General features: G+C 45.3%; 1 protein-coding gene across 3 annotated transcripts in view; it reads left to right on the top strand.

The window, feature by feature from the left end:
- Window positions 1-23,652, top strand: part of FARP1 (FERM, ARH/RhoGEF and pleckstrin domain protein 1) — a 256,635-nt gene that overhangs the window by 192,925 nt on the left and 40,058 nt on the right. For 2 of the 3 annotated variants that reach the window (XM_027776312.1, XM_027776314.1), the window contains exons 11-15: window positions 543-615; window positions 1,900-2,152; window positions 16,379-16,566; window positions 19,084-19,173; window positions 21,519-21,652. In XM_027776312.1, the coding sequence (XP_027632113.1) occupies window positions 543-615; window positions 1,900-2,152; window positions 16,379-16,566; window positions 19,084-19,173; window positions 21,519-21,652 (738 nt within the window). The remainder of the gene's footprint in view (window positions 1-542; window positions 616-1,899; window positions 2,153-16,378; window positions 16,567-19,083; window positions 19,174-21,518; window positions 21,653-23,652) is intronic. The other variant, XM_027776313.1, reaches the window with a different exon arrangement.

Raw genomic sequence — 23,652 nt, 5'->3', positions numbered from 1 at the left:
TCCCCCCCCCGGGGGGTGATTTCTCGCTTTCTGTCTCTATGTCTCTCTCTGTCTGTCTGGCGAGCGCACGCGCCCTACAGTGAAAATCTCTCCAAAAAAAAAAAAAAAGTGGGTTGGGGGTTGGCAGGTGGTGTAGTAGTTAAGGGGGGCTGGACTCCCACGTGGCTGACTGTGGTTCAACTCTCAAACCTGGTGGCTTGCTTTCTCACTTTTCCTCTTTCTCTCTCTGATCAAATTTGCAAGCACCCTATGGCAAAAAACTTTAAAAAAATAAGAAAAGAAAAGAAAAGAAAAGAAAAAGGGACTGTGGGTGCCTTCATTCTTGAGGAAGGACCTCATGTTTCAAAGTTCTGTTTCCTTTCAAACAAGCAAGCATTCACCTGTTGAAATATCCATTTTGTAAGCCAAATAATAATGTGATTGAATGTATAAAAGAAAATGAAATAAAAAGAAAAGAAAAACAATTTTTTTAATAATAAATAAAACAAGCAAGCAACCACAAAAACTCACCTAACTGTAGCTGTCTTGTGTGATTCTCCTAGAAAACACAGCAAGATTCACTCGACCAGAAGCCTTGCCCCACCCACAGAGCCGAATCCAGAAGTGCCAAAGCAGGTCAGTGCCGGAGATGTGCTGCCAGAACTGTTTCCCCACAGACTCCCCTGCCGGGCACTGTGCTATATAGACTGCTTTCAGGTCTTTCCTCCCTGACCAAGTGGGTATTTTTTGAAGAGGGCCTGATCGGGGGCTCTGACTAGCAGCAGGCATGGCTTGGTGCCTTGAGCACCCAACCTGGCAGAGGGCTCCGCGTGTGTCCTGTCTGCAGCCAGCTGCCTGGCCTCTGCACCTGCTGAGCCGCTGGGGCCTGGGCAGCCTAGGGGTGGAGCCAATGAGGGGGCCACTAGCGCCAGCCACGCCCTCCTCTAGCTAAATAGGTCTGCTGGCATGAAGGTGGGGACCCCTCTGCAATCTATGGGTATAGCTCGACTTGATGCCAGGTCAGAAGCTACTGCTGGACAGAACGGGGTAGTGAGCTCCCAGGGCTTGGGTGACAGGGCAGTGACCACAACCGGCAGCGAGACAAAGTGCTGGGGCTAGAAAGCAGCATGGCAGTTAAGGTGCTGGATCCCACGTGGCCGAGTCCGTGATTCGAGTCCCGGACCCGGAGGCTGGGAAAGCCTGCCAGGCACATATGCATCTGTGGCCAAAGTTGAGAGAGGGGAACGGAGGGGAGGGGATGGGAGAGTAGCCTTCCCCTTCCCTGCCCCGGAGGGATTTCTTACTCCCCTCTCTCTATCTCTCTGGTGAGTGTATGCGCTCAGTGGTAAAAGTCTGCTTTTAAAAAGAGAGAGAGAGATTGTCACTCTTGCTCTGACGGTGGTGAGAGCTCATTTTTCCTGGAGCCGGTCTCCGAGTGAGTTTTCAAAGTTTTCTCTAAAAGGAAAGAGCTTAGCCCGGGAAGAATGTGAAAAGTCCACTGGGAACATCCATTGCGGGCCCCTGCCCTACCCGAGCCACCCTAAGAAGGACAGACCTTGTCGTTTCCCCGAAGTCTGTGTCACCCTGCCCTCAGGGTCTCTGCTGAGCACTCCTGTCCCTGCCCGCCCTCCACGGGAAGGCCCCTGTGGCCTTCCCATTCTGTAGAGACTGGGAACCCCATGTGAGACTCGCGCCCAGAAAGCCAGACCCTACATCATCCGTGCCCCTGAAAGAACTTTCTGGACCAGGGCCCAGTGCACTGATGAGTGCCGCTGTTGTCAGGCCGCTGTTGTCAGTGGGTAGCCATGCCCGCCCTCCAGCGTCAGGGGATGTCCCGAGATGGCTGGCCTCTGTGGTCCTGGGCTCTGGATTAACTCTCTCCCCCCCTCCCCCTCCTTCCTTCTGCCCTGTCCCTCCCAGCCTCCGCAGCGTGCCAGCCTGACCTTTGGAGACGGTGCCGAGTCCCCGGGTGGCCAGAGCAGCCCGCAAGGAAAGGAACTGAAAGTGTCCAGCGAGGAGTCGGGGCCCCGCCAGAGCCCCGCTCTGAAGAAGAGCCCCCCGGGGAACCAGCAGGTGGACGGAGCAGTCAGGGCGCCGCCGCCGGAAGAAGAGGAGGAGGTCGTTCCGAACAGGACCCAGCAGAGCAGGCCTCAGGCCCCGCAGCCGAGCACAGGTCCAGCATCCCGGGCTGCCCGAGGCAGCAGTACTTCCATTCCTTTCATTGACTGCAGTGACGTAGATAGCGAATACGACCTGCTCCGAGAACCAGGGTCCCAGTCCCGGTCCCAAACAAATGACAACTATGAGGGTGATTTGACCAGTGGTGTTTATCTGCTCTCCAGGGAGGAGAGGCGAATCGAGGCGAGGCGACACAGGGCTTCCCCTCACTCTGCCAAGTCCTCCCGGCCTCCTTCCAGAGAGTTCCTGGATGACGATTCAGCAGACATAACCTTTGATATGAGTGGGAGCCCCAGACTCCCAAGACATAGCTCTCTGATAGATGAGATGTTCAGGGGCTCAGCGGGGCACAGCCCCCTGGCCACCCCCTTGTCTCCCAGAAGCAGAAGTTCAAGTCCCAATATGAGCTGGGACAGGACTGGGTCTCAAGGCTATGTGTCTGAAAATGGGCATGACCATAGAGAGAGACGTGTGGAGGAAGATCCCCTCCCAAACCAGAGCCCTCACCATGAAAGCTCTTCCCCGGCGTCTCAGAGGCCGTACTTACGGAACCTGCCCAGTAGGTACAACAAGTCCGAGACAGACCCGCTGATCCTTAGCCAGGTGGCCACCACCCCAGAGGCCATAGACACACTCGATAGCTGTGGAGAGGGAGGCCGGGCCCGTGTGGCAGAAGGCAGAGTGCTGGCCAATGGAGCCCCTCTCATGGGGCCAGCCTCCAGGGCCCACAGTATGCAGCCAGGGTGTGCTGTGAGTATGGCAGACCACCTGGCACCTCTGCAAGTGACCGAGGGCTGCACCAGCAGTGGGACCGAGTCCAGTGATTCAGACTCGGAGGCGGTGGGCCCCAGGAGCCAGGCCCTCGTGTTTGGCAACCCGGCCGTGCTGAGGTCCCCTTCTGTGGCGAGAAGGGTGTCCTTGGGTGGCCTGCCTTTGAATGAGGAGAAGGAGGAGGATGAGTGAGGAAGGCCCGAGAGCAAGTCTTCAGCTGTTGGTAACCTGAGGTCATGAGTTTAGGGCTTCAGTAGGGATTGTCTAGTGACGCGTTCATTTTTAGCCAACATTTGTTAGAGGATGTTTTGGGCAGGCACTGGTTTGGATAGGCTATGCCTGACTTGTAAAATCTTTAAGAAAAATGAAATTTCACCCAAGTGGCTTGTTTTCCAGAAAAGGTAGACAAGGTCAACTGCAAGTCCTAATGACAGGGTACCAGGAATTTGTTGATTTTTACTGACTGAGGGCTAGGAAGAAAGCCTTCATGATGAACCTGATCATGTGTATAGCGTGTTGTATCCATGTGGCAATTCTCTGTGCATGTCCAATCATGTGTGCAGATCACCCTCCTACTGGTTGAGTGTGTGGACCGAGGATCAGTGAGGTAACAGGAAGGTGTGGACTTCACCCTCGATAGCTGTGGAGAGGGAGGCCGGGCCCATGTGGCGGAAGGCAGAGTGCTGGCCAACGGAGCCCCTCTCATGGGGCCAGCCTCCAGGGCCCACAGTATACACTCCTCCTCCCCCTCTCCACTTCTCTAAAAGAAGGATGGTTTTCTGTGCCTCATAAGGTGAGGAATTGACAAAAGTCAAGGCCACATGTAAGCTGATTGCTAGTCGAGATCTTACTGGTGAAATCTTAGGCAAGACTAATGAATATTATTAAGGAGAAGAATGCAGGGCTATCTGTGCTTTCCAGACTTCTTCTGGAAGGCTGTAAAGGTCCTTGAATCTTCGTGAATTGTGATTCACTTTGAATTGCTGGTTTGATTTAGGTTGCTTTAGTGGGTCCAATAGTTTGTGATAGTTAAGAAAGTCATAATTCTGGCTCTTGAATCTGCTGATGAAATGCTGTTGAGTGGTGATACAGGGAGAGGGAGTATTTTGCCCTCAGCACTGTTTTCACTGGTGGGTTGGCAAACTCAGCACTGCCCTTGAAGAGGACTGTCTTCCAGCATCGTTGCCCTCAGTTGGTTTTTATGCATGTTCTCAGTCACAGAGTCCTCTCCTAGAGCAGGACACTTGGATGTTTCTCTGAGCAGAAGAAAATACCATGTAGGTATTGAGAGGTTTGTCTTCTTTTCAAGTCTCGCCCACCCGTGTCAGTGCCTTGGACCCAGCAATCCTGCATTTTAGGTCAAGGAGCCTGGTTTTAATCAGCATCGTTTCTCTGCCTTAACTGTGCATTGGCATCACTGGAGAATTTCAAAATCATAATGCCTAGGCCCTGACCCTAGATATTTTTATCTGATTGGTCCGGGGAGGAGCACTTGGATTCCCCAAATGGTTCTACTGGGTGGTCAGGGTCACTTCTTAACCAGACTCATTTGCCTTCTAAAATCTAGTGGAATATGTTGAAAACGTAAGCTACATTTTTGACTTGCTTGCAGAGAAAGAAAGGCATCGCAAATGAAATGCTTTTTCTTAATGCCTCTACTTTTCAGTCTTTGGAACTTATTTTGTGAATCTAAGATATATTACAGAATAGAATTTTTAGATCCTAAGTAACTACAAAGTTATCTGACGGAGTTGTAACGATGATACATCCCAACACGCCGCCATGCCAGTGGCCTTCGTAGTCTCATCGTGTGACTTTGTCACGAGGAAACAGTTCAACACGGTAGGAAATGGAGTAGAATTTGGCAGCAGTATAGAACAAGTAGTCTTGACTCGCCTTGTGGTTTACAAATGGTTATCCGTCCACATGAATGTCGAGCAGTCAGTTTTAAAGATTCTGAAGACGTAATCCATCTTCTTAGAGACTTTTTCAGTTTTATTTTCCTAATCATTTGACTCCGTGCATGACTGATGAATCAAACTGATTATCAATAGTTTGAAAGTTATTCATTGAAGTAGTCTATTTTTGTCTTGCTCTAGCTTTCTATATTTAGCAGAATTGCACAAATGTAAACCTAGAGGAGACCTTAGAGATCAACTAGGCAAACTGTCACTGTATGGTTGACAAAACTTGTTCTGACGACGTCAAGTGACTTCACACAGTAATACAGCTACTGCATGACAAAGCCGAAACTGATTTCTAGACTTCAGCTTTTTACTCTATGGGACGTTCTGGTGCAATAGGACCTTTTAGATTCAATATTTTAATTTTGGAGAGTCTCGAATGGGTCAATAATTAAAATCAGATGTAGGGACCACGTAGAATTTACTTAGGCAATCACAGGCCGTAATAGTCAGGGCAAAATGTTTTTTATGTTGTGGGCTTTTGCAGTTATAACATGTTTTTACCTATTCTGTCTGGACTTAGAAAAAGTTGACGATTCGCTATATGAACATGTAGCCGAGTGTCAGTTAAACAGTCAGGCTTAGAATCCTGTGGTTTATTTGTGAAGATGGTTCAAATAAATGTTCTTCTTACCTCTAATTCCACTGCCGTCTGCTAATGAAATGTGAATGAGAGATAGGTGTTAACTTATCCAGCCGATAATGTGAACCTTCAAATGGAAACCTCCAAAGCAAAACACACTCCAATAAATTTGTTTTGCTTTTTCCCACAGAAATGATTTTATCTGAAGTATTTTAAAATGTGCTTTGGTACCATGGTGGTGTGTTCAGTTCTCTATTGTCTAGGTTTTCCACTTTTAGAGTAACTCATAGGGATTTTTCTCTCCTTGGTTATATACCAGCCTGGCCAGTATTTATAAAAGCAGTAATCAGAGGCGGGGTGTAGGGGGCTGTGGACTTTGTTCTTAATGTTCTAAGAATATTCACAGATTGCCTCTAGGGGAGCTTGTCTTAGAGTCATAAAGATTCTAAAATATTGAAGAGTAAATTTATGCATTCTCTGAGCCTGGTGGAGCTAGCGATCCCACTGCTGTCACTGTGCATGGCTCAGGAAAAGCCAACACTGTGTCCCACCCCCTCTTCCACGCTCTGACCTTTGGGAGACTCCAGGCCCAAGTCTTACCAGCCTGCAGCATTTCAAGCTTAGGAAAGCTTAAACATGAACTCACAGTTGGAAAAGGCCTAAAATGAGCTTGGGTGTGAAGAATAGGTAGCAGAGATTTTAGACACTTACGAATTGACTCAGATTTCCAGAGGGTCCCTATGACCAATCAACCAATCTCTCCCTTTTTTTTTTTTGGCTTATTTTTTCCGTGAGAGAGGGAGACAGAGAGAGCTCCTAATGGGACTTCACATCACAGTCCTATTCGCATTCTCAGACAGCCTAAAACAAAGACACATTGGTGTACACAGCAAGACGTAGGAAGTAAACCCAGGACCTCCAATATGGCCTCCTCATCATGGAAGGTTGGGTTACCCCTGTACCATCGGGGCTAGCCCTACCCCTGCACCATCAGGGCTGGCCCTAACTCTGCACCATCGGGGCTGGCCCTACCTCTGCACCATTGAGGGGGCCCTGTCAGCTAAGACAATTGCTAGCATAGGAATCAGGAACACAGGCAGCTCTGGGGCTGCTTTGTGACATGAGAGCTTAAGACCATGGTTAGAAGACAAGCCCGACATAGAAACGCAAAAGCCACTCTTGGCTACTCCAGGGCCTTCTTGCATTAATGTCTTTTGTTAGCTATTATTACAAAATATGTAAATTGTGGACTCTCTTGTGGTTGCTTTTGCTGTTGCTTATTAAGGGCAACATCATAATGCAAGAAATTCTTTTAGCATGAAAAAATGCATCTAATGACTTCCAGGCCTTAAAATGAATTGCTCCAGCTTTTAACAGTCATCTGTATGCCATTGGCAATATTTATTAGACAAGCATTTAATTGGAGGAAGTCTGTGGGCCAGATTCTCCCCTACATGTGTGATTCATATTGGGAAATTTCTCAAAGATTTGTCACACCAAACTGGGCCACGTGGCCTGCACTTAGAATGTGGATAATTCTGACTGTATCCCCAGGAACTTCTTTGCAGTCAAACCAAGCAATGCTAGAAAAGGTAGGCCTGAAATGCTGAAATACAGCATGAGCCTCTTAAAATTTCCACCAAGTCTGCATATTAGCCCAGAGTCATTTTGATTGTGTTGTCTGGTCATTTCTAAAGGAAGAGAAGACATAACTATTAAACTGCCATTTTAAATGTTGGTGAAGCTGTGGTGAATGTACATATAGACACCTTTGTCATAATCCAGCATGTATTCACCTGCTTTTAATCAACTTTTCCCACTTAAAACAGTATTCCATATTTCAGTAGAGTGGTGGGCCTTGGCGGTTGGTGAGTAATTGGGTAAGGGTGAACCCAGCCTTAAATTAGGAAATCTGGGGCTCCCCAAATCATCAGGTTTATTTTGACTTTATTTACTGTCTCGATCTTATTTCTTTTGGCCAGGGTCCTAATTCAGCTAGCCAGCATTTTAAGCACTCTCAGAGTTAACACTCCCAAGAAAGGCTCTTTTTGTTTCCAGATCTTCTCTCTTACCAGTACATAGACATTCCTCCTCTAAGCTGGCCTTCATCAAGTTTTATGACATAGGTCTATCCGGTTGCTGCTAGGTTTTATAAATCGAACCACAAAAGAATCCTTCTAGGCGATCCCTGTAATAGAGCAAGTTTCTTTGAACTTTTAAACAGGTGAACATTTCAAAACCAACCCACTGCAGGTAGTTCTCCAGTGAGTTTTCCGTTCAGCCCATCAGAACACATGGAAGGAAGGGCACTATCGAATGAGCTCCTACAAGCAGTAGGGATTGAAGAAATTTACTTGGGCGCCATTCAAAACTATCGTGGTGCTGTTTTTTCCTTGTTACTGAATTCCAGCTGTTTCTGTTTAACAGAGTGAAACTTGATCCAGGGAAATGGGGTCTGAAGTGAACACTCCATATACCTCTAACCCCAATTTCTGGGATTTAAAATGAAGCCATGACTTTTAGACAAAACTTAGCATGCCTCTTAGCTGAAGCTATTTTCTTTTTATTATAAAAAAGTCAAAATAAAGAAACAAAATGAATCTTCTGATGGCTTGACCCAGACGTGTAAGCATTAAGGATCAAAAGTGGCCTGCTCACTACCTGTTAGAATACATTCTTCGAAAGCACGACTGTAGTTTCCTTGAGTAACCTAGAGAGAGATTTCTGGGCATTTTCCTCTGAACAAAGATTGTAAATGCTGATTTATATGCACATGGATGTCTGGGAGCAGGGAACTCCAGTCTTGTTTTGAAAAAAGGCTTTGCCAGGGCCAACAGGTGGTATGGTGGTTAAGGCGCTGGACCCCCACATGCAACTGCAGTTCGAGTCTCAGACCTGGTGGCTTGCTTTCTCATTTTCCCTCTCTCTCTGGTGACTGCATGTACCCTGTAGCAAATTTTAAAATAATAAGTAGTAGTAAATAAATAATTCTTAAAAATAACTAACTAAATAAAGAGCACAGCACTCCAAATAAATAAATAAATAACCCTTAGATGAGACCTCTGGCATAGAACTTTTTTAAAAGAAAGCAATTAAACATCATGCTAGGAGATAGGGAAGCATTTTAAAATCTTTTCCTGAAAGCTTTAAACATTGAGTCGACTCTGATTTGCTGAGGATAATTTCAGCCTGGATTGAAGATGCTGACATGGCCTAGAGATGGGGCCGTCGGCTTCTTCCTGGCCTCTGGTGTTTCGTCGTGGTTTCAAGGAGGGCAGCTCACTGGCTGCTTCTGGCAGGCCGTAGATCAGGTTGCTCTGAGATGACTTGGGAAGGCTTCCCGTGTGAAAGTAGGGAGGATTAAAAATCAGCTGTAGACTCGGGCTGTCTACACGAGTAGTTGGGAGCTGGTTCAAAAGGCCAACTCTGCCAGGCCTGTGCCACTGGTTCGGTCCTGGAAAGTGGTGCAGGGGAATATGTGAGTACGCTGCTGGGGCCAGGGCAGTGCTTTCAGGATATGGGAAGGAGTGCGAAATCACTGCAAAATGCAAAACACACAGGGCCAGCAGGTGGCGCGGAGGTTGGGGCAGCTGGATCCCACATGATGGCTCCATGGTTTGAGTCCCAGGCCTGGCAGCTTAAAACTCACACCAGATGCATGTGAATGCATGCCCAAAACCCTGAGAGGAGACTGGAGGAAAAGGGATTGTGGCATGGCCATCCGCCTAGAGGGTAATTTCTTACTTTCCCTCTCTCTAGCTCTCTAGCAAGCACATGTACTTTACAGCAAAAAATATACATAAATAAATAAAACACAAGCACACTAACCAAACGCACTTAGGAGCAAGGGTGTGTGTGTGTGTGCGTGTGCGTGTGCGTGTGTGTGTTACGAAGCACTGAACATGATTAACTCTGCTTTTGAGAGTTACTCTGTTTTAGAAGTAGGGATACAGGGGGCGTTGAGGTCATGTGTCTGCATTCTTGGGGAGCTGAGTGGATAGCTGACTCTAAAGGAGAAAACAGTAGATGGGTCATTTAGGAGCCTGCGGGGGTGTGGTGACCAGCCTGTCATTACTCACAGACAAGCCTTTCTGGCTCATGAAACCAAGCCAACGTCTCCTTTTTCCTGAGTCTCAAAGTTCCTTTGTAAGAAACAAAACACTCAGCCCTCTGCCTGCCGTGATTTATAGAAGGCCCAAAGATCGGTCCTCCTTTAGGGAGCACACGCTGGCCTCTGAGCAGCACCCAGCATGGCTGACAGTCACGTCCTTTCCTCTTCCCCTCTCTCTGCCTTGAAAAGTTACCATGAAAACTGAACTAACCAAATCTCACAAGCTTGGCCTATATTATTAATCCAATTCCCTTCTCTTCCCTCTGTGTGTATATTTAATACTGTAGATGATACGTTTTATTAAAAATTTCTAATATACTGAATTAATTTTTAAATAGAAAAGCTGGGGACTTCATTCTCATTTTTGTCATTTGTTTAATAAATTCGAGAAAACATTTTTCTGTTGTTCCATTGTATGCGTTGTTCCGTCAGCATGTACCTAGCCAGGACGAAAAGCTCGGTTTTCAGCGTTGTGTCTTTATCCTCAAAGCATGGTGTATCTTCTCTTCCCTGCATTGTTGCAGCACTGTCCGACATCTTTTTTTTTTTTTTTCCCTTAACACTGCTGAATACCAATTTGTACTTGGGACACCTGTCTCCTCTGAAACACAGTGATCCTGTTCACTAAAAGCAAGCTTTCCCATGGCAGCCCCCGGGGGGTCAGCTGGGTGGTGGCTTATTTCACTATGGTGGAGAAAGAAATGAGAGAAGACTATTGCTTTTCTGGTTTCATCTTTCCATCTTCTCAAAGGCCTGCCCTTTGAACTCAGGGCAGTGCGTTGGGGCGGGGACCTTGGACATGAGCAGGATCACTGTGGTCGAGGGACAGGTCTCATTGAAACAGAGTGCATCTGTGACAGCAGCCTGCACAGGGAGCCCGGCTGGCCGGCCAGAGGATTTGTCTTCATGGTTCAAAAGGCAGCATCTGTTTCAACGGGAGGAAGAGGGGTAGATACGGTGGTTCAAGTCGTATCTATCAGAGAATTGAGTGTGGGGTGGGGGGGGGTTGCCAGGAGGGGCTGTAGGTGGAATCTACTGGAAGCTGCACTTCACTCAGCCCCAGGCGGCTTCTCTCTGTCAATGAGCTGTTTTCTCGTTTTGATGGGCACCCACAGTGTAGGCGCTCACAGATGCCGTCTGATTTCACCTTCTCTCCACTGCCTAAGACTGCAGTGCCTCTATGAAGCATGGATTTACACCTCCGGGAAGATGGCTGGCTTCTCCAATAACAATGAGCTTGGTATTCTCTAGCATGGAAAGCACAACTCATGTAACAGCGTGTGCACGGTATTGATATCTCCTGTTAATCTCTACTGAAGAGGCTTTCACTTGTCCTAACAGGTATCTTGCTGTAAAAACTGTCAATTTTAATTGTTCTTTCTCACTGATGGCTGAAGCTTTGTCCTGAGTAGGAGATGGTGTTTTCATTGGTACGAAGCACCTTCCCCAGCCCACGCCCTTCCACCGCCCCCATCCCCTCCACCCCCTCCACCACCACTGTTTCAACCAAGGAGCATTCTCCTTTATCTTTTCTTCTTAAGTACAAGTTAGTGCATCTGCTACCATTTGGTGATTAGCGGCATTTCTTTTTTTTTTTTTTTTTTTCCTGCAAGTTCCATCGCTGTTGCTTTTCTGGATTATTCGATGATGACTACCAAGTTGGTGCTTAGCTGCTTGTAAAACTCTCTTAAAGGAACTGGTCTAAGAAGCAAATACACATTACCCTCAGCAAGCTAAGTATCAAGAAGAGGACAACACCGCTAATTTTGGTAATCCTATGATCTGGTTTTGCTCGGGGAACCTTGCCATTTCAATAAAATACTGCCAGCCTTTGTCACCTATTCCAGCAGATGGGGACCCAATTTAGTTATCAGACTATAGTGAGTGCTGTCTGTTCAGGACACTACCTGCTATGCGGCATCACAATGAACTTTGATAACTGGCTTTCTAATGTAAGTAGTGTCTAGAGAGATTTCATGATATAGTTACTCTCTTTTAGAGATACATTATGAATTTTAAAAGAGCCTTTTAGGAAACAGATGCAAACCTCTATCTCTACTGTATTTCCTCCTTGTGCCTTTGGGAGCATATTCTGGGGACGTGGGGGTAAAATTTCCTCTATTTTAGAACCAAATAACAGGAGACAAGTCATGAAAAACAGGTGATAGCTAGAAGCTCATACGATAAATCATTTTATTTGGGGGAGGAATGTCAAAAAAAGGCATAGATACTTTTTAATGATTGTGTTTTCTTAAAATTTGAAAAGAAATGAAAAAAGCAATCACTATTCTCATTTTTGTCAATATTCTCGTCCTTGAATATTTACATAGTTAACCAACTTACTATAGATGGCTATTCTTTAAATTCTCGATTTTCAAATTCCTTCCTTTACAGAAAATATAACACCTAGTTTGAAAAAACAGAGATTACATGGCCCAGCAGGTGGTGTGGAAGTTAAGACAGTTCAGTCCCACATGACCAGCTACGCAGTTCAAGTCCCTGAGCCAGCAGCTTGAAAAACGTGCTGGGCACATGTGCATGTATGCCTAAAATCTCAAAAGGAGAATGGAGGAGAAGGGATTGTGGTGAGGCCATTTCCCCTTGGGGTGATTTCTTACTTTCCCTCTCTTTCTCTAGTAAGCACACATGCCCTATAGCAAAAAAGAAATATATATATATATGCAATTTATTAACCTATTAGAGAGCTAAGTATTTGAAATGCTATCTTTAGTACTTGAAAAAATATACAGAAATGTTTTTCTTTTCCCAGAATTACGTAAATTTGTTTGTAAGCCCTTAATACAAGCTGAGGCGGTAGGCAGTTCATATGCAGCTTGCGTGGAATCATAAAGGAGCAGAAAGGCAGGAATTTGACTGGTTGATCATAAATCCCCCTCCCACGGCATCTCAGCCCCTCTGGTAAAGAGCCGATCAGACGATGCTACAGATGGGCAATGCCGCCAACCCAGCATCCCAGAGCAGCCAGGAGAGAAGAATTATGAATGGCTTTTAAATTAAAAAGATAGAGCAGCTAAGACAGTTTCTGGGCCGAGTGATAAATTGAAACCCATAAATATAGCAGTGCTAATTTGAAGTTCCATAATTGTTTGTGCCATGAGAACGTGTACATTTAAAAAGATTTTAAAAAGCAATTACCAGCAATGCTTCCCTGGAGAACAGTGTGAACGGAGGAGGCATTTCCTGTCCACGGGGCAACATAAACTCCAACCTCTTCATTCAGATTAGTGGCAGGAGGTGCGAGGGGCAGGAGGTGGGGCGTGAAGTGACTAGGACGAGGTAAAGGATCTGCGAGTTATGAAATGGAACTGAATGCCTAAAGAAAGAAAGAAACGCAGAGTAAGTTCTGGAACCAATAAGAATAACATTTTAAATGTTAGAAGCTTCCAGACTTTCAGGATGTAACTGATCTTTTTCTAGTCTCTTTAAACTTGTTTCCCACCTATTGCCTTACTATCCGGTGCTTCCTCCTCGAGTCCCCTATCACGATTTATCTAGGGCTCCCTGATGAAAGAATTACTTTGCGTTAATTTGTCATAATGGAAAAAGGGATTAAAAAAAAAAAGGCATTAATAATTTGGGGAGTGGCAATTGAACATCAGTCACAATTTCCTGTCCCCATTGCCTGGGACTCTGCCTTCAAAGCCATTGTCAAACTGCAAGGTCTAAACAAGCTTTATCATCCTGTGTAAATTAAATCAGGCTCATTCCATCTGACCACAGAGCCATTATTTTTTATTTTTATTTTTTTTTGTAAAATGGACTACTTCAGTGAAAACTGATTTCATGGATTTCTAATAGCACCGTAATCTGGGACATCGGCTTCTTTCAGACAGAGGTCATCACACCTCCCCATGTGGGCTCCGGTCTGTACGGACTGTTGTCACACATTCTGGCTCAAAGTCAAAAGAGAATTTTAATTACTCATCAAGCTGCCAAATTCTACTAATTGCCCTTGTCAGAGTATCTCATTGATTGCTGAATGTAAATGAGCTACACGGGTTTTCGAACCACCGTCACCTATAAAATTGGAAAGCCTAGAGTAGTTTCTCTTGCAAGGAGAGAAGGGGGCCCTTCACCATAGACGCTGTTCAGATTGGCAAAATTCAACTTTAAGGTTTCAGATCTTTCCCGTCCTTAGAATTGCTGGCGTGCTTCTAAACCACATTGCTTCATATTTATTGATTTCTTGGCCTCTCTGCGTAAGTATGCTCGTCACGGTCCCTTTCACTATCTCGCCCTATGACTAGACAGAAAGCCAGCAGAGCAGCTGCGTGGGAAAAGGAAAACTGACCAGCCTAACTCGGCCATTCCCCAGTCTACAGGGTACACCTATAACGCAGGAGGTCTCACATACCTGTAGGCGACACTAGTGACATGCAGCAGGCTTGCACCCAACAACCTGAGGCCGGAACTGCCTCCTACTTTGCACAGGTGACAAGGAAGTTCACGTTCAGCTCTCCCTTTTCTGAACTCTGTCTCCAGTGCAGTCCAAGGGGGTTTCTTCTGGATCTAAATGATTCTCTTCTTTGAAATGTATCATGCCTTCCTGGCAGGGTGGCACCTCTCCTGGAACCACGGTCTGTGCCCGCATTATTTCAGCCCATCGAGTCTGCTCAGCATGTTTTGCAGGTGGAGGGCGGCTAAGGCAATAGCTTTTCCCGTCTCGAGGAGAGGCCTGTTTGTGTTTGAATGTGTGTGCACTCTTATTTTCTCCTCGCCCATTGGGTATCTGTTGCTAGATGCAGTCCAGGGTCTGATTGTCACCGTTTATTTCCCCCTCCCCCTTCCAGCTAGCCTTCTAACCACTTTTTATTCTTGACTCCAATTCTTTCGATAATGAGGCGAATGCTTTTTCTGTTCCACGTCACTGCAAATCCCAGGCCCAGCATGCTCTCACTTACACTGCTCACCCGATCTCACGCATTGTGTCAGCTGAAGGTAAGCCCCACGTGCTCCCAGATTATGGGGGACAAATAAGCAACTTTCAGACAGCACCTCCCAAATGCATGAAATGTTTGGATCGCTAGACAGACTGCCAGAATTTCTCTTTTCTAATTCCTATTTGTAGTGATAACATTTTTCTCTTTGTGATTTTTTTTCTTTTTAAAAAGAATAGTGTAGTACCTTGAAACAATTGCAGTTCTTATTTGTTATCACTATTTCGATATGACAAGTTCCAGTTCTTTCTCAATTATTGTATGCAGTTGTGCACTAGTGTCAATAAAATTGACATTTGCGAAGCAATTTCTGGCTTTTTTCTCCGGGGTTTACTGGGTCTGGTGGTGTGTGGGGTGACTGGGTCTTTGTCTAACACCAGGATTTCATTTCAGGGAGGTATGTGGAAAATGAGAATTTATAAGTGGAAGGATTTTTACAATGCAAACTTCTTGAGTCTGCCTTTTCCTCACATTTTCTTATCTTGTTATTCAAGGGTCTGCGCTGACCAATAGTCAGTGGACAAGATATCTGTATTTGTTGTTTTTTTGGGTGCTGTGGCACTTCACCTCTGTGCTGGTGACACAGCTAACTGGTCAACCTGGGGCCAGGTGGGAGCAGGTGATGGTTTCTCCATTGTTGATCCATTCAGGGATCAGATTCACTGCCTTTACCTCATCATCTCCATTAGACTGTTGTATCTTGTGATTTTAAAATGCATATGAATGGCTCTAGAGTTTGAGAATAGATGTCATAATCTTGGGGGAACTCTGAAAAAACTGCACAATGACCTTCCCCTTGGAGATCCTTAACAACATGCTGGATAGCAGTGAGCCTGAATTGGACTACTGAAAAATGGAGAAAGCATTGACATTATCGTTACTCGTAATGGTAACAGACAGGACTACAAGGGACTTTCACTTTGTTTAACGTTAGTTCCAGCAAATCTGTATTCGAATGATAAAAGTAAGTGTTCGGCAAAAACTGAAGTCTATTTTGAAACAACCCATGTAGTCTCAATGGGTTAAGGTATAGTTATCAGCAAGATGATGTTGGCAAAAAGTGTCCTATATGCATCAGCTCCCTTGGCTGACTCGTGATGGGTAATATAGACATTTTCATATCGTTTAATTTGATAGATTTTTCTGAGGACTAACAAGTTGCCTGTCACTTTTGACTCATAGAGGGGAATGGTGATAATGGAATGACCTCCAGCTTTGCATTTTTAAATGGTCACCTTTGCATGTAATGTGATGCTAGTGTTTCTGTCCCAAACAGTGAGAGACATGGAATGACGTCACCAGGTATAACAAGCTTGCTTCTGTTCTTTGTAGAATGGGGTGTTAGTCGCTTGGCCTTCCTGCTAGCTGCGCCCCGTTGTTACAAGACTTAGTGTGTTCTAAGTGCACCAGTCGTTTAGATGCCTCTTCGTAGAGTTCTATTTTCTAATCACACCCCCACGTCTCGCTGTGATTTAGAAACTGTGTCCTTCTTGAGTAATTCTTAGAAGCAAAGGCAGTAGTGGGGAGATGGAAATACTATTTGGGGACATCCTATGCTTTTAAGCTATGTTAATTGTTATCTAAGCAGAATTTTCTATCATACCATTAATTACGTAATGGAGGCTCCATTGAATTATTTGTACTTAGGTATCTTTAATACCAAGACAGCTGTGATGCAGGGGGAAAAAGAAACTAGAAAATAATGGCTCACATTAAATTTGCCGTAGGGTAGTCAAGGTTCTAAGATTGGAAAAGGTGAAAGTTGTGAATAGAAATCTGGTCCCAGAAAGAATTACTATTTTTTTTTTCTTTAAAACTTCTCATCCCCAAACAGGCTCCCTGACTGGTAGCCCTCACCTTTCAGAGCTATCCATCAACTCGCAGGGAGGAGCAGCCCCCACTCACGTGACCTTGTCTCCCAACCTGAGTCCCGACACCAAGCAGGCCTCTCCCCTGATCAGCCCCCTGCTGAATGACCAGGCGTGCCCGAGGACCGATGATGAAGAGGAGGGCCGGAGGAAGGTGTGGACATGGATGTGCGTGCTGCGTGTGTGTGGGGGGGGGCATTTTTTAAACTGTAGTAAAATACACAGAACCTAGAGTTTACCATCTGAGACATGTGTGAGGGTACAGTTCAGCGGCATCAGATAGGCCAGCCTGTCAGGAGGTCATCACCACCATCCGTCTCCAGAACTTTCTCATCTATACATACGGAAACCCTATACTGGTTAAGCCCTGACTCTCCATGGGGCCTTCCTCCTGGCCCCTGGCCACCACCATCCTACTTTTTGTCTCCATGAGCTTGCCTCCTCCAGGAAGCTCACGTAAGTGAGATCACGCAGCATTCCTGGTGCTGTGTCTGACTGGGTCACTTAGCCTAACACCTTTACTAATAGCATGTGTCCACATTTCCATCTTTCTTAAGACGGGATAATCTTATGTCAGAAGATACATTTTACTTTTTAGGTTTCTGGCATAGAGCGCTCGTAGTTGCCAGAGAGACAGAAAGATGGCGAGAAGGGAAGAGGGAAATCACTCCCCAGAGGAGATGACCACGTCACAGTCCCTTATCCTCCATTCTCTTGGGATTTGGGGTATGCACACACATGTGCCCAGTGTGATTTTTCAAGCCACTGGGTCTGGGACTCAAACCATGGTCGGCCACATGACAGTCTAGTGCCTTAACCTCCACACCATCTGTTGGCCCACCACACTTTAAGTTTTGTGGTTTGCTTGGTTTTGTTTTAATTTGCTGTAGGGTGTGTGCACTTACAGAGAGAGAGAGTGAGAAACCCCTCAAGAAGGATGACCACACTGCAATCCCGTCTCCATTTCTCCCTCTTTTCTTAAGGATTTTTGGGCATGCACACAGATGCCCCCAGTGTTTTTCAAGCCAGGTCTGAGATTCAAACCAAGCAGTCAGCCATGTGGGATCCAGCTGCCTTCACCACCACGCTACCACCTGGCCCCCACACACTTTTCTTGTTGGACAGTTGTGCCATCCCCACCTTTGGACTGCTGTGATGGACACGTCTGTGCACACACTGTTCTAGTCTCTGCTTTCAGTTTCTTCAGGTGTACGCCCAGAGGAGGGATCAGGTGGACTCTGAGCTCAGGGAGTGAGCTAGTTGGCAGGAAACAAGGGGCTTCCTTTTTGCTTTTTTGTTTGAAAAGAAAGCAAATCCTGATGGCTGGCCTGCCCCCTAACTGATAGGTCCCAGGGCATTGAGTCGCAGTGCATCACAGCAGATCTTGTCCTTGTCCCTTGAGACCCAGCCCCCCTTTGTAATCGCTCAAACCACATAACTTCCGTTTCGTGAACACTAACTCTGCCAGCCCAGGGCCACCGGACAAAGGACACTACAGAGTTGACCCATGAGCAGGGGTTTTGACCTCCATGCAGTCCAAAATTCACGTTTAGCTTTTAACTCCTTAAAAACACAACTACTAATGGCCTACTGTTGACCCGAAGCTTATTGCTAACATATAGTTGATAAACACGTATTTTGAATGTCATATATTATATATCATATACTATAATAATGTAAGCTTAAAGAAATGGTTATTAAGAAAATCATTGGGTCAGCCTCATGGCTTAGTGGTTAAGGGCGCCAGATTCCACATGGCTGATCAAAATTTAAATCCTGGCCCCAGTGGCTTGAAAAAGACACTGAGTGCATGAATATGGGTGCCCAAAATGCCAACAAAACAGAGAAATGGAGAAGAAGGGATTGCGGCGTGACCACATCCCATTGCGGGGAGCTTTCTTTTTGTCTCTCTCTGCATAACTCTGTCTCTCTCTGGCAAGCGCACGTGGCCTCTGAAAATTAAGAATTTAAAAAGAGAACAATGTATTTGCACTATTTGTTGAAAACACCCGCGTATAAGTGGACCTATACAGCACAAACCAGTGTTGTTCAGGAGTTGACTCTTCTTTCTCTTTCATTTCCTAAAGACCATATCGCTGTGTCATTTTACTAATTCGACTCCTTTTGGAGACAGTATTTGCATGGAAGGAAGCATTATGTCTGACGATATTCTCGTCATGGAAATTCATTCTCTTACCCTAGTTCCTCCAACACAATAAGGAGAGTATTTTAAAAATAAGAGTTTCTTTAGCCTGGATGTCAACTCACATGTGCCCGTAAGTTAGTAACATATCACTGTCATCGAGACTTTCTAATAATGGGACCAACAGTTAGCGTAATGGCTATGTCGCTGAACTCCCACATAGTCGACTGCGGGTCGCGTCCCAGACCGGGTGACTTAAAACTCACGCTGGGCGTGTGTGCGTGCTTGCCCAAGATCCCGAGAGGCGAATGGAGAAGAAGGGATTGTGGCGTGGCCATCCCCCCTGGGGGGTGATTTCTCGCTTTCTGTCTCTCTGTCTCTCTCTGTCTGTCTGGCAAGCTCACACGCCCTATAGCGAAAACCTCTCCAAAAAAAAAAAAAAAAAGACTTTCTCATAATGAGGACATTCGCAGAGGCTTATCCTCAAACATGATTATTGTGTCTTGTGTCTTTTGATGGCTTTTGCAGAGATTCCCAACCGACAAAGCATACTTCATTGCTAAAGAAGTATCCACCACTGAGCGAACGTATCTGAAGGATCTTGAAGTCATCACTTCGGTATGTACAGTATTTCCCCTACAGCATTCAATTGTCTAATTTATCTCAGCTCATACTCAGCTTTACAAGAGAAGCTGGAGCTAATTAAATCCTGGGCTCTCTGACTTCAATCAAAAAGATCTTAGTCCTGGGTCATAGAAATTAAATGCTAATAGTATATTTAATTTGGGAGATATGCCACCAAAAAAAATATAATTATGGTTTTTAAGTGCAAAAGGAAGAAGTTTCTAAAGTGGAAAAAATGAAAATGAAATGGTTTTCTGACTGCATGCACCGACCTAGAATGGTCTGTCTCTTGCCCACTGTCAAACACAGGTACATTTGTGTCTGAGGGAGGCCTCAGAGGTAAACAGGGCTTCATTTGCACTTTGATACTAAATTGGGCCATGTCAGCACAGTCTGCCAGAGGTTGCCTGTATTGATATTTATTTATTTATTTTGGGTTTTTGCCATAGGGTGCGTGTGCTCACCAGAGAGAGACAGACACAGTGCACAGTGAGAGGGAAGATGAGAAACAACCAGGGGGAATGGCCACACCACAATCCCTTTTCCTCCATTTTCCTTTTGGGATTTTGGGCATGCATGCACACGGGCCCAGCATGATTTTTAAGCTGTCAGTTCTGGGACTAGAACTGCAAGGTGTTGGTCATGTGGGCATCCAGCACCTTTACCACCACGCTACCTGCTGGCCCCTGCCTGTATTATTTTAATCAGGTCTGTCCAGTCTTGAAAATAAATCCAGGCCATTGCAGATGGACCGCTGACCCCTGGGTTCTGAGAAAGAACAAGCCAGTTGGGAGGTAAATTGTGATCGCTAAAGCTCCGTGCCTCCTGCAGTGTATCATGTTTGGCCCTTGACAGGGGCTCAGTGACACATTGTGGACCCCATCCCAGTTCACCTCAAGGACACAAGTGACCATCCCCTGGTCTAGCCACCTTCACGCTTCGAAGCAGAGATGGAAGCTCTTGAAAGAATGAAGCAGAGAGTATTCCATGGTCGTAAATTAGTGATTACCTGCCTAGTTGCCCAGAGTGGGTGTTTTCATTCAAATAGTTGCCCAATGAAGAGATTTGTCCTGGCTTAGACAACTATTGGGTAACGAATTTCAGAAGGCATTACAACAGATGAGTGCTTCTCACCCCATCTTGTGACAGAAGGAAAGCAGTAGGCCTGGACACTGCTCCCCTGTGCTGCTGAAGGGCCAGATTCTAGCCGCAAAGTCCGTTGCCCTTCAGTGGCATTCGGATAGAGCATTACTCCTGAGGAACTGCAAGCACTCCTTTTTACACCTCGAAGTGTGCCTCTATTTTTAATTTTTAAAATAATTTTTATTTTCACTTAATTGTTGTATGTCTTTGTAGGGTATAATATGGTTCTTCAACAATATCATATTTACAATATAATAAATCAAAGATATTATGATATTCATCATCTTCAACAAAGAGCATCACATTATGTTGTGGATATTCAATTTTTGTTCTTCTAGTAAGTTTTATAAGATATATATATAGGCCAGCAGGTGACATGGTAGTTAAAGCACTGGATTCTCACATGGCCAACTGTGATTGGTCCCAGAACCAGTGGCTTAAAAATCATGCTGGGTGCATGTGCATGTGTGCCCAAAGTCCCAAGAGGAGAATGGAGGAAAAGGAATTTTGGTGTGGCCATCCCCCCAGGGGATGATTTCTCACTTTCCCTCTCTTTGTCTCTCTCTGACAAGCGCATATGCCCAATGGCAAAAACATTATATATCTGTCATATATATATACTATTTCATGGCCTATTTACCTTGCTTATATACATTCTTGTGTCTGTTAAACTCTTTTTTCCTCTCCCAGCCTCTCCCACTCTCCCCCCTTTCCCCCTCCCCCTTTTCCTACTCCTCCCCCTCCTCTTCCCATATTCTTTCTTTTCTTTTTTTCTTTTTTTCTGGGGGGGGGAGGTTTTTGCTATAGGGTGCATGCACTCGCCAGACAGAGAGAGACAGAAAGCCAAATATCCAGACACACACGTGCCCAGTGTGAGTTTAAGCCACCGGGTCCAGGACTTGAATTGTGGTCGACTACATGAGAGTCTAACGACTTAGCCACCACGCTAACTGCTGGTCTCCCCATGTTCTTTCTACATTTGTGTTTTTGGATCTTCCATCTCTGCCACACAGTGCAGATGTTCAGTATATATTGAGCAGGGACATACAGTGCTTGTCTTTCATAGTATGGCTTATTTTATTTAGCATTAACTCTTCTAGATCCATCCCTTTGTATTAAATGACAGGACCTCACTGTTCTTTTGGACTGGCTGATATTTCATTGTGTATAAAGTTGTGTCCTCTTTTTATTCCCAGTGGTTTCAAAGCACAGTGAGCAAAGAGGACTCCATGCCCGAAACATTGAAAAGTCTCATTTTCCCAAATTTTGAACCTTTGCACAAATTTCATACCAACTTTCTCAAGGAAATTGAGCAACGACTTGCCCTGTGGTAAGTGCAATTATATTGAAGTTATGTTGCCCCCTCCCCACTCTTCTCTCTCTCTCTCTAATGTTATTTTCATGAAAGTACCCTGCAGAAGCAAAGATGAAAAGCAAGAAACTGGCCTAAGACAAGCCAGCCTTAAAATGATTTTCAATTAAATGATATGTATGTTTTGATCAACTCTTCACTTCTGCCCTCTTGGTTTACATTTTGAAAAAAATGTAATTTTTTCTTACAATAATTATATGGTTATATGAAATACAGTAGTTACTTTTGAAGGGATGATGGGATAAAGGCCTCAGAAGGCTTTTGGGGTGTTGGGGACATTTCACTGGTGCTGGCTTTGTAGGCTTGTGTGAAGGGCCTCTACGTGTCCTGTGGTTTTTTGAACCTTTTATTTCAGTGTTTAAAAAGGGCTTCAAAGCCCAGCCACGGTGGTGCATGTGGTAGTGTGTGGCGTTGCACAAAGCTGGGGCTGTATGGGAAGCTCAGGTTCCGTTCTCAGACCATGCTAAACCAGCTGGGCACAGTGGCCCACTGCTGTTATCCGAGCTAGCTGGGAGGCTGGGGCAGGAGGATTGCAGTGTGGTGAGACCCCATCAGAAGCACCTCTCCTTCCTTCTCTTTCTCTCCCTTGCTGTCTCTCATGTAAAAATAAATAAATGAATAAATAAAAAGCTTTGAAAATGCAAAGAAAACCCTATGCAAAACACACATGCACACATATACATGTTCTACCTTTATTCTATATATATATTTTTTTCTTTTTTTTTTTTTTTTGCTATAGGACTTTGCTATAGAGTGCATGCGCTCATCAGAAAGACAGAGAGAGAGTCAGTCAAAAAACAAGAAATCATCCCTTCCGATCTTAGCCATGCCACAATCCCTTCTCTCCTACTCTCCTCTCAGGATTTTGGGCACACACACACACACATGCCTGACATGTTTTTCAACCTGCCATGTCTGGCATTTGAACTGCTCAGTCTGCCACCTCGATGGCCCTAATTTTTATTATTTTTTAAGGATTTGTTTCCATTTCAGCTAAAAGCCTTTTTCTTTTACCCATGGTAGAGCGTGTGCGCATGCACCTGAGTGAGAGAGAGAGAGAGATGGCCACCCTCTGCAGAGTCTAGTCACACAATGAGCCCTTCCTTCAGTCCTCCAGCCCTCCGGTCCCTCGGATCTCAGGAACCCGCAGAAGCTTAGCATGATTCAGGCTGACCGAGTTGAGGATTCAAACCACAGCCATCCTGTGGGTTCCAGCTTCTCTTGAGCAGTGGGTTCCTGTTATGCCATAGAGCTGGTCCAGAATATACTTTAATACATGAAAAAACATGAGCAAAGATATCAATGCAAAATTAAAAGATTGGAAATAGCCTAACCGTGCATCAATAGTGGTGGTTAAAATAGTGTTAAGTCTGTCCATTAAATACCAAATAAAACAGTAATCTGGAAAAAGGCGATACGAAAAATTACGAATAATCTGGGAAAAATTCTGTGTGCTGTAGAATGCAAAATCTGATGTATGTTTTCCTAAATAAAATAGAACCTTCTACAGAAAATCATTTTGGGGTTTTTAAAAAGGATAATTATATGTAGACAGACACACAGGAAGTTGGTTGTCTACTAAACAGGCATATGAAAATTGCAGGAAACAAATAGCAGAGGGCTTCCATGTGGGGGGCAGAAATGGACTCCATTGTGTCCCCACAGGTGAGAAATTGGTTCCAGGGGCACTCAGGCCCCCAAAGCACCCTAGTACGGTGGTTTGGCCTTGGTGACCCAACCGTGGCAACCAAGTACCAGCTTCAGAGATAAGCAGAGCCACCCTGCACTGTGCCCCCACTGTGTGCCAGAGCCAGTACCCAAAGTGGTGTTTGGCTTGGTGCCGCTTTTTCGTTATTTATGACAGAGCACATGGACGTGCGTATGAGAACAAGAGACAGAGAGAACAACAAGCACCCTCCAAGGGACTGGTCATGCTGCAAACCCTAGCCTGCCTGCCT

This window comes from Tupaia chinensis, unplaced genomic scaffold (genome assembly GCF_000334495.1).
Source record: "Tupaia chinensis unplaced genomic scaffold, TupChi_1.0 Scaffold000057_1, whole genome shotgun sequence".
In the NCBI taxonomy this organism is placed as follows: Eukaryota; Metazoa; Chordata; class Mammalia; order Scandentia; family Tupaiidae; genus Tupaia; species Tupaia belangeri.
This window is presented reverse-complemented; position numbering and strand designations above follow the sequence as displayed.